Source organism: Ruditapes philippinarum, unplaced genomic scaffold, assembly GCF_026571515.1.
Source record: "Ruditapes philippinarum isolate M1 unplaced genomic scaffold, ASM2657151v2 ctg5760_1_1_1_1, whole genome shotgun sequence".
NCBI lineage: Eukaryota > Metazoa > Mollusca > Bivalvia > Venerida > Veneridae > Ruditapes > Ruditapes philippinarum.
This window is the reverse complement of record NW_026860347.1, coordinates 87,892-99,586: the sequence shown is the minus strand read 5'-3', so window position 1 is coordinate 99,586 and position 11,695 is coordinate 87,892. Positions and strand designations below refer to the sequence as shown.

Genomic DNA, 11,695 nt, shown 5'->3' with positions numbered 1-11,695 from the left:
CTAAAAAGCTGCATGCCTCCAGATGAGCCAAAATATGTCAAGAAAATTAAACTTGAGAAAATGTACTAAGGTTTCAAGAAAAGTAAAAATTTAACGATTCGAGTAATGAATTTACATGTTTTGTGCTATTAAAGGCTAATTTTGCAGTACTTATCACCATTCTTCTACTGCGTTACTAACGCAGTAGGGGCTATTTTTGCTTATTTTGACCTCTTTTTGGTAATTTACGTGGCTTGCAAATGCTGTTTGCAATGTGGAAAGTTTTTTTCTTTGATCATTTAACAATATTTTACATTTAAATACATTTTTAAAATTTTCATGAAAATGAGCATGAATCTGGAGGCATGCTGCTTTAAACAAAAATCATATTTGAATTTTATATTTTATGAAATAAGGGAAGGTAAAAAGCTTATTAACTAATACATACACAGTAATCTTCCTTTGATACATACACACATAAGGATCTTTTAAGCTTCAGAGTTAGCAGCAGAAAATAGAGTGAAATATAATCCCTAAAAAAAGTCAAAACGGTAAAATTGAAAAGGTTGCAGATTCGATGTTAATAACCTTGTTGATGAATAATACTGGAAAGTGAAAGCTACTTCTACGCCCACTAGGATCAGCTTAAGAATAATGTGGTAATGGTGAACTTTTGAATAAAAACATCCGCAGATGTGTTTATATGGCGATTATCATGGAACCTTCAATGGGACACGTAAGTGCCAGTCCATAAAAAGGGCTGAATAGCCCCAAAGTAAAAATAGGTGTGCGTTTTTTTAACATAGTGATGGTGAGATTTTAAATTTAATACATTCAATGAGGCGGCACATATATGCCATTCCATTAAAAGATGCTTATGGTCACAAAGTAAAAGATTGCATGCGCCTGCGTTCTCGATATGTATCGTAAAGTTTAAATTCCTTACATGGGTTATAAAGAAACAGGATGGACACGATATTTTTTAGTTAACATACATTGACTTAGTGTGACCTTGACCCAAGGAAATCGAAATCTGTTTTCGCTCTGCAGTTCGTCAAAACATGGTTAATACTATTAAGTATCTATATCGTTTAAAATCAAGATCATTTAGATCAAGTTAATGCTCTTCATACCACAAACAACATAAATTGTTTTAATGCATAGTTTTTTGGGGTTTATTTTGTTTTTGTTTTTTTGTTAACAAAATTCGGTCCTTTTTTCTTTTCTTATTCCTCTTTTCCTTTTTTTCTTAGTAACCTGTTTGTTTGGGGGGGGGGCGCTAATATGACATGACGAGACAATATGGAACTAGAACTGCCACAGTCATGGCTTGAATATGCCCGCATACAACTTTGTCAGAATCAACAGTGGCCATTTAGAGCTGAAGGACAACCTCCCTGCCAAATCTGCCATTACTAAGCAAGTGCATTGCTAACTTATGTATTCTACATGCTTCAAATGTGAAGATGTCAAAATCAATACACTGCGGACAGGCGTTCTTTAGCATTTTAGCAGACAAGGTTATTATAGTAAAAAAATCCCTGTGACCTTGACCTTTGACACAGTGACCTAAAAATCAAAGGGGTCATCTGCTAGTCATAAACAACCTCAATACAAGATATGAAGACTGTTGACCAAAGCATTCTAAAGCAATTGAGCGGACATTTTTTTAAGTCAAGGCCCCTGTTACCTTGACCTCTGACCCGTGACTTCAAAATCAATAGGGGTCATCTTATTGTCATGATCAACCTCCATGCCAAATATGAAGACTGTGGGTCAAAGGTTTCTTAAGTTAATGGGCAGACAAACTTTTAATTCAAGGCCCCTGTGACCTTGACCTTTGACCCACGACCTCAAAATCAGTAGTGATCATCTACTAATCATGACTTACCTCCATGCCATATATGAAGACTGTGGGTAAAAGAAATCCTAAGTGTTTGGACGGACAAGCTTTTTTAGGTCTTTGTCACCTTGACCTTTGACCTGGTGACTTCAAAATCAATAGGGGTCATCTTCTTATCAAGACCAATCTCAATACAAAATATAAAGACTGTGAGTCAAAAGAATCTTGAGTTTTTGAGGGGTCAAGCTCTTTTTAGTCAAAGTCCATGTGACATTCACCTTTGACTCAGTGACCTCAAAATCAACAGGGGTCATTTACTCATCATGACTAACCTCCATGCCAAATATGAAGATTGTGGGTCAAATGACTTTAAAGTTATTTGGCGCCCCTGTGACCTTGACCTTTGACCTTGTAACCTTAGAATCAATAGAGATCATCTTCTAATCATGACCAATCTAAATACCAAATATGAAGACTGTGAGTTAAAGGAATCTTAAGTTATTGGGCGGACAAGGAAAAACCAACGGACGGCCGGACGGACAAGCTGATTCCAGTATATCCCCCTTACATCTTCGTTGTGCGTGGGTATAAAAATACGATGATACAACTACATTTACATGTAAAATTGTGCATATGCGTTTAAGTAAGAAATATGATACATATTTTACAAAGCAGTATCTAAATGTGCAAGTTATGACCGACAGAAAATAAACATTTACAAGATATTCCCAATTAACACTTCTACATTACATTAAGTAATGATATCACAAATATTGGTCAAGAAAACACACCACACCAACTAAAGCAAACTACAACACTAGGCTTTCTAACAGAAACCTAAACGTTCTTAAATTCATTGTTAACAGCTATAAAAGTAAATAAGTAGCATACAATCAGTATTTAGCAACTGCAGCAATTATGGTAACAAAAAGTCTCAACTGTTGTCCATGACAGATGCAAAAAAGACTGCAATGTAATCTTTATAGTTTTAGTGTTTTCACTTCATCTTCCATTATAGCAAGCACCTTTTCTTTCCTACGTTGACAATCCTCAATAGACAGTTGGTCAACCGGATCCGACAAGAAAGTATACAGATCATGAATTTCTTGTTCACTTGTGTTGACATAGTAGGCACAAACCATTCCAAAACTGGACCATACCTAGGTGAATAGTCCATGAAATAGAAACCGTTCTTTAAAAAGTCAAAACCAATACTATAAATTATCAACATCCAAATAAGTATTAAATCGAAATTAAATTTAATGAAGTGTGGCATTATCAAAGTAATCATAATTGAATGGTTTAATGTTTAAAAAGGAAAACTCGTGTTAAATTTTTAGAATGGAGACGAATACGGAAATAAGAATTAACAAATATTTTACAATATGGTAAATCAATAACGGCAGTGTTCGTTTTTTTTATATTTATTATCAAAAGTATGGCTGTTACATTTCTTAAAATACATTTATAGGTACACTTTAGAAGAATAAGTGAAACCTACCTCTGTGATATTATTAGTTGATTTATCTAGATCTGCTTTAAAATCCTCATCATGGATTTCCTCAAGAAGAGCCTCAACAACATCATTTTCTTCGATTAAAGTATTGAGTTTTACAGCAAAGTTTTCCCAAAAGAAAACTATTTTCTTAAAATGCTCTCCTACCACTCCTAGTTCTTGGCAGGCTTTTTCAAGGCTTTTTTCATCGATCTCATTGGCTAAAAATGGAAAATGTGTACAATGTTGTAAGGCACCAATGAAATTACCTTACCTTAGTTTTATAAACATGTAAATCGAAACATATAACATTAAATTGATTTCAATTTTAATAATAAAAAGAAGTTAACAGCCTTCTTGTCACTCTAATGATTTTAGTTGAAATGTTTTGAAATTATATGGTAAGATTTTAATATTTGATTAAATCAGTGTCTGGACTTGTATAAATAAATTTGTTCGGTACTGTACCACTTTTTAAAACCAGTTTACGCAGCATTGTTATCTTTACTATCGAATCGTCTCTTATCTTGAACATTCTTTTTTCAGCATCATCTAAAGTATTTTCTGACTTTTCGATTTTTTTTGCCACTTTATCACCAGCATCAACAGCTTTCTTGCTCTACAACAATAGCGACCATTTATAATATCAGATAGACTTAGTTCTGATTGAATTGAGTATTCAATATTTTAAATCTAATATTTTAACAAAGATATTTGGAAGCAAAATAGGTTTTGAAGCGGCTTTTTAAAAATCATGTTCTATCTTAAGTTTATAAAACAAATTTTCTTTTTAAATAAAAAGAACACTTTATACCAAAAAAGAACAAAAAGGAACTTGAATAATCTTAACGATCAAACGATATTTTTGAGTTCAATCGAAGACACGTGATAAACCATTCCTTCTGAAAAGGAACATAAACTATATCAAAAAAATAAAATAAAATGACTAAAAACGCATATTCCATTTTATTTATTTAATACAATCAATATATGCTTAAATGAACCTTACTGCCTGACTTCTCCTACAATGACTTGCAACCAAACCTCCAAACAGAACAGCGCCACCAAGAACTGGACCTCCATATGCAGCTGCAGCAACTGATGCTCCGGGAATAAATAGGCCATCTATTATCGATTCTCTTTCTTTACAATCTTCAGTTTGAACTACAAAATCATTCAATTGAATACCAATTAAAATTCAGCAGATTTCCAATTAAAGATAATTATAGCTCACAAAAGGTAAAAATATTAACATGGCGTATAAAGATTTGAAAAAAAAACTTTGAAAATTTTTAGATTTACTCAAAGCTTGCGTAAAAGAGAAAATAATGTCGTTAATATTAATGACACTTTCAAATTTAAGTCCTGAAAGAGATTTTTCTCTATTCAAAAAGGCTAACAGTCCATGTCAATGTCATGGACCGTGTGAACTGATCTCCAATTATGATCAAGATGTCAATATTTAAGTTTCAAGTGAATACATTTATTAGTTTTAAAGCTGGTTATTGCGTGCAAAGCCGGCAGACACGTATCAAGATTAAAATGGATAACTTAAGTAGCGTTAAAGATTGATGCTGCATTCAAAACATAAACAAAGTATTCCGATGTTCAAATATGGCCATAATATAGTCAAAAGCCATGCTAGAGTTATGGTCCTTTGACTGTGTAGACTGTGTACTCCTATTACGGTCACAAAGACATGTATAAAGTTTCAAACGAATACCTTCAGCAGATTTGAGGATTGATGCTGCAAGCAAACTTAAACGAAAGATTCACTCAAGTGTCATAATTCAGTCAAAATCCATGCTAGGGTTAGGGACTTTTGAACAATTCTGGAAAATTATATTACTATCCCACAGACATGTACTGAGATTCAAATGAATGTTTTAGTAGTTTTCGTGTAAAACCGTAACAAAGAATTTTAAATGTTGACAAAATGGCAATAAACCAGTCCGAACCATTGCCTCAGTTATGGACTATTGATATTGACCTCAAATTATGACCCCGAAGAGAGGTATAAAGATTCAAATGAAAACTTCCAATAGGTTCTTGTACATTGTTGTTGCATGTAAAATTTAAACTTAGCATGTTCAAAGTTCAAAAAGTGCAAAAATTAAATCAAAATCCATGCCAAGTATTTTGAGCCTTCAACTATGAGCACAGAGACATGTAGTTAGATTCAAGCGAATAACTTTAGAATGTTTATGAATTGGTGTTGCATGTAAGGCTTTTAAGACGAATTTTCAAAATTGGTTCGAAAAGCGCAGTATTTTCTTCTGTTAAAAGCATGTTAGCGTCTAAAAAAAAGTGATCTTGGAAAGTGATCTTCTATATGTTCTAAACTAAATGTGTAAAGTATTTTATATGTTCTGAACTAAATGTGTAAAGTATTTATCCATTTCCTTCAGTAGTTTTTGAGATTTCAACTTGCACGTAATAAAAACTTAACCGAAGTATGACGGCGATTCAGATGCCAGAATGAGTACAATAGCTCTCCCCATTCTTCGAAATGTCAGGCTTAAAATGCTTGCTCTCATACATGAATGCATACATGCATGCAGCCACACTCATAATTGCTCGAACACGTTAATGTTTTCATTTCAAATAAATTATATTGACATACTTGATTTGTCTAGATAATCAAGATGCTTCTTTTCTAATCCTTTTATTTCCTCTGCAATTTTTTCTATTTTGACTTGTAACAAGTCATATTCGACTTTCCTTGAAAGTAGTAATTCTTTCAATTGTTTTGCTTCTAATTCTATGTCGGTTTTCATACTCTTCACTTCTTTGTTTTTATCAACTATATCAGAAATCTGGTCTTGTACTTCTCCTTTTATAGCATAGTACCTGCAACGTGCAGAACAAATTTGTGTCTATTCATTCTATTTGTCCTGTAATACTTAAATTATTATTTGCCAACTGACGAAATATAAAATAAACATAAAAAATTTTTTCGAGTTAATCTGAACTTTCCTTATCAATGAGAGGGAGGGGGGCTAAAAGATCCTGGAAAATTAAAGAAACCCCTTGGTAGAGCCTCCTTTCAAAATTTCAAGAGTTGGGTTCTGATCAACTGCATGTCCGTTTAAAATTGATATTTATTACCTTATTAACTACTTATTCTAAAAAATGTAGATGTGTTTGAACCAAAAATTGTATGTGTATATATTATTCATTTTTCAGGTTGTTTATAGGCAACGAAAGAGATTTATCGCTTTGTTTAGGCAGATTTAAGTAAGTTTAGATAATATCTAAAATATCTGCTTACCTGTCTGTTGTGTCCTTAGTTTCTTTGATCATTCTGTTTACATATCGCAAGACTTTTTCTAAAATCTTTTTAATAAGTTCCACTTTCTGTTTATTTAAGAAATAAGAGAAAAAATGTAACAGGTAATTCATACGCAAAATCCAGTCAGAATCAAGTTTGGTTTCTATAAACGTTTCCATTTTAATATTAAATAAGAGAAAAAAAAATACAGGTAATTCATACGTAAAATTAAGCCAGATTCAAGTCTGGTTTCTATAAACGTTTCCATTTTTATCTTCCCTAAAAGTTAAATTGTTAAATAAGAAATAAAATGTCCAGCACACCCATGTCATAATTGGTTTAATCACATTCGTAGCAATGTTGAGTTACACGTGCTTCGGTTTACATTTGGGCAGCTAACAAAATAGTATGAAATTTTAGAATACACAACTTATAATCCTTTTGAAATCCTTAATGTTTTACAAAATTCTAAAAATGAATGTCTTTTGAAGCAGATCTCAATATACTTTGCCAGAAATCCCTTATGCATTCTTATTTCGTCCCATTGAAAATAATTTCTCATAAATAAAAAATATGGTTGAATTTTTCTCATATCACTCCAGAGTTGTTGACTTTCTCTTAAAGAGAAGAGTTTTCTAGACCTCGATACTCTGAGGGTACATCCCTCGTCACCCTCGTCACCCATATCGGCCATTTTGGTTATTATCATTTCACTTATTACATGTCCCTCTCCTTATTTCTCCGCCTCCTGTGCCCTCCTCTGGATTTGATTCGGTGCATTCTGGGTGCCGTGCTGGTGCGGCTAGCTTTGCGTGAATGTTGCATTGCCTTATTGATGTTTGTTTTCATTTTGTACTGTAAATTTGCAACTGGCATTGAGCTTAACAACTGAGGTTTATAAGTATTGAGCCTCATTTAATAATCAATTTTAAAAATGACATCACGAAAATTGCTTTAACATGCTCTTAACTATGTGGCATAAATTTCTCACTAAGTGGACTCAGTTTCGATTTCCCGTAATTTCCATTCGAATGTGAATAAACGTCAAAAAAATGAAGAAAAATAAAGTAACTCTGGAAAGATTATTTCTAACAGTAATTACACAATTTCATGATAATTTTTTTGTGAGAAAAATCATTTCTTTTAAGACCTTTCTTATGGTAAATTAAAAATAGCAATACACAATTTCATGAATTCTGGGACATCCTTTCATAGTTAATTTTTTCAAAGATAAGTTATACATACATGAAATAGTATCTTACTGTATAGTATCGTATTATAAGGCTTTTGCTTCTATGCACAGTTTGCAATTGTTAAATGCCATTTGTGTCTAGTATGTTAAGGCGATTTTAATCACAATAAAAGTGGAGAAGAATCTTTTACTTATAAATTGTATCTAAAAAAGATAATCATCCTGTATGAGGATTTTTGTTTTATCATAATGTTGATACATTTTCAAAGGAGTACAAATCTTAATTCTGTTAATATTCGTCAAAATAAGCCTTTAAAATATAAGAACAGTTCTTCTTTTTCTATTCATCATTAAAAAATTAAAATAAAATAAACAGCAAACACTGAATTGAAAAAATATATATTTAAGCTAAATACCTAATTATATTTCTGTATGATTTGTAATAAATATTTGTATCTTTACATGCATATTTTGTATATTTGTATGTATGTATGTATGTATGTACGTACGTACGTACGTACGTACGAATGTATGTATGTATGTATTTTGTATGTATGTATGTATGTATGTATGTACGTATGTACGTATGTACGTACGTACGTATGTATGTATTTTTGTATGTATGTATGTATGTATTTATGTACGTACGTATGTATGTATGCGTACATGCATGCATGTTTATGTGAAATTAACTAAAACAAACAAAGATAAGATAAAGATCAAATATCACCAAGTACTCTACAATTTAATCATATATAACATAATTTTTCACCTGTTATAAAGTCTCAAGTAAACGTGAAATACAATGAATTACACAAATACATGGATCAGTCTACATTCCTTACAGTTCCCCGTTCTTTCGTTTGGTTTATATGAACGTCATAGTGACTCAGTTTCAATTTAAGGTTTTATGGTTGTACACTTATACATGTAAAGCCTGTTTCTTCGACATTGAAACTATAATAGCTACATAAAATGATAGAGGGTAAGGATATAAAAGAAAATGCAAACAACTCTTTGAATGCCTTATTCTGTTTTTATGCTACAAGAAACCTACTCAACAAATCAATCATAAAAGGAAATGAACGGAGAGGCATGAATTTTTCAGTGGAAATAAGTCAAACAAAGAAGATGTTGGATTTGATTTGAAAAAAAATCTGAATAAAATGGAACTAAATATTGAAAGATAAATAGCACTTGAAGTAACAATAAATGTAAAAGCTTTCACCTTGCTGACCATTTATGGCCCAAATGATGGTAAAATAAAAAAAAATCGCTTAAAGATTTTATTCTTAAAAACGATGATAATAATTGTATAATCGGTGGCGACTTTAATACAGTGATCAATACAAATATCGATATAAAGAATGGAAAACGTCAACAAGTAGAAAATGTCGACATAAAATAATCGGTATGATAGAAACATGAGTTTAAGTGATATCTGGCGCATTAAACACCCTGAAAAGAGACAACTATTACCGGTTTATCAAATTGATTTGTTAAGTAATAGTTTAAACGTTTAATTTCTTAACAAAAGTCAATAATTTGTTGAACTTCCATGGACAACGGTTTTTTGATACTTCTTCTAATGCCTATTTAATAACCGGTTTGATTGCATGGCTAAAAATAGCTTTCTCGGGAAATCCAAATTATAAAAAAGGCGAAACATTTACGGTCGTCTTCAGATCTACATGACAGAAATAAGTAGATCTGAACTTAATTCAGATTGGAAAAAGCATATATTAGTTTCAGCTATCAGTTCATTTTAAATACGCTTCAAAAGTAAAATTTTGGTAAAGATTTTGTTCAATGGGTCAAACATTTTACACTGATATCTCAAGTATAATTGTTAATAACGGTCATTCTCAGAATCTTTTACCATAGAAAGGGGTGTTCGACAAGGATGTCCTTTATCATCATTATTATTTATCGTATGCGTAGGAATTGTATCCAATTACATAGAAAAAGGTAGTGAAATAAAAGGAATTGAAGTCTAGTTTAAGATATAAAACAATCCTTCTTTGCTATGCAGATGATGTAATTTTCCTAAATGATAGCTCAGTGAAGTCTTTCGAATAACTATCTATGTGATTACAGAAATAACTAAAGTTTCCGGTTTAAAAACCCTTAATTCAAAACAATCAACAATTTTACGAGTCGGGTCATTTAAAGATACTAACATAGAATATTTTAAAAATAGGACATTCAAATGGTTATCTGATTTTGCACATTAATCATAATAACTTACAAAAAACTTTAACGTTCATCATAATAAGTTACGGAAACGAACGAAACACCTTCCGAAAATTAATTAGTCTCAGGTCAATATTGCCAAAAATACTTGCTTATTTACTAATGATAACAGTTTCTTGACAATATTGCTAAGCACGTTTGCTTCAAATATGATGTTCAAAAAAGATGATCCCTTAGAAGCATTAATCACAACAAAATTGCAGACTAGGTTTGATAGAGTGTGAACATTACTTCTATTATACACCGTTGATGTAAATAGCACATTTTAGGCGGGAATTGTCCTTTATTGTCTAAGTATGATTACGTTACGAAATAATTATTTTATTTATCTATTTGCATGTCGATGTACTATGCACAAGTCTTAAGTAAACGGCTGTTCTGTTCTGTACATTATACTGACTTTAAATTGACGATGCCAACAAGATTTTGACGCAAAAACATTCAGATCTTAGGACTAAATTATTTTATGATGGCGAGTGTTATATTATATTGAAATTTGGTGAATTTTGAAACTCAGGTATTTCAAAAGGATAAATGTCTTACCTGTATTAAATTTTGTTAGGAATTTACACGAATATGAATTTGGAAAGTGCATGCATTATGTTTTAACGACAACAACTGTTCAAATTGTCTCTAAATGATGTGCTTGCTCTAAAAGGAAAATAACCTGTATGAATGATAGGTGCAAGCGCTCTAGTTTGTTGTACAAGTTGTGTATTGTTGTATATATATATTGTTCTTTTAATTTTAAATTTTAAGTACATTAATGAAAAGCTTATGATATGGAAAAACCTTATTTACACTCAAAAGGTAATGTTTTCAACCCAAACATCATTAAAATTTGTCAGAAGGTTGTTTTGATCATTTCTAGCTCATGTTTGAATATGGGTCATCCGGGGTCACACAGACCATATAAATTATAGAAAAACCTAGTTATCGCCTTTGAATTGACATTTGTAGCCCAAATATCTTGATTACTTGTCAACAAGTTTGTTTGTATGATTTCTAGCTCAAATAACCTGAATTTATTTTAACTAGGTCACACATTCCATATATGGAAGACCATTGTTATCACTCTAGAGGCAATATTTTAGCCCATCTATATTGCTTATTTGTCAGCAAGGTTTGTTTTATGATTTCTAGCTCAAATATGAATATCGGTCATCTGGGATCAAAAACCAGGTCACCTTGCCCGAATATGAAAAACCTTGTTAAAACTCAAAAGGCTACCGTTTTAGTCCAAATGTCCTGGAAATTGGTCAAAAATTTTGTTTAGATATTTTCTGGCTCAAGATTGAATATCGGTGATCAGCAGTCAATAACCAAGTAACGTAGGTCAAATATGGAAAAACCATGTTTACACTGTGGAGGCAATTTATGTTCAACCAAAATATCCTGGAAATTGGTCAAAAAGGTTGTAAATGTAGAATATGGGTCTTTTAGGGTCAAAAGCTAGGTCATTCAGACAAAAAATGGAAAAGCCTAGTTAAAAATATGAAAGCAATATTTTCAGCTCAAAGCATATCAAATCAGGTGAGCGATAAAAATGTCATCATCGCCTTCTTGTTATTTTTCTGTATTGTGTTTTTTAAAAAAATTACATTGATAAAATAGGAAATGACTAACGTCGAAAAAAAAAATAATTCTGCACAAGGAAACATT

General features: G+C 31.7%; 1 protein-coding gene across 1 annotated transcript in view; it reads right to left on the bottom strand.

The window, feature by feature from the left end:
• Positions 1-1,250: 1,250 nt before the first annotated feature.
• LOC132759722 (uncharacterized) overlaps positions 1,251-11,695 on the bottom strand; it is a 52,726-nt gene continuing 42,281 nt past the window's right edge. Inside the window, exons 10-15 of the mRNA XM_060751541.1 lie at positions 6,589-6,674; positions 5,941-6,167; positions 4,327-4,481; positions 3,786-3,936; positions 3,324-3,538; positions 1,251-2,982 (exon numbers count right to left, since the gene is read on the bottom strand). Of these exons, the coding sequence (XP_060607524.1) occupies positions 2,803-2,982; positions 3,324-3,538; positions 3,786-3,936; positions 4,327-4,481; positions 5,941-6,167; positions 6,589-6,674 (1,014 nt within the window). The 3' untranslated portion in view covers positions 1,251-2,802. The remainder of the gene's footprint in view (positions 2,983-3,323; positions 3,539-3,785; positions 3,937-4,326; positions 4,482-5,940; positions 6,168-6,588; positions 6,675-11,695) is intronic.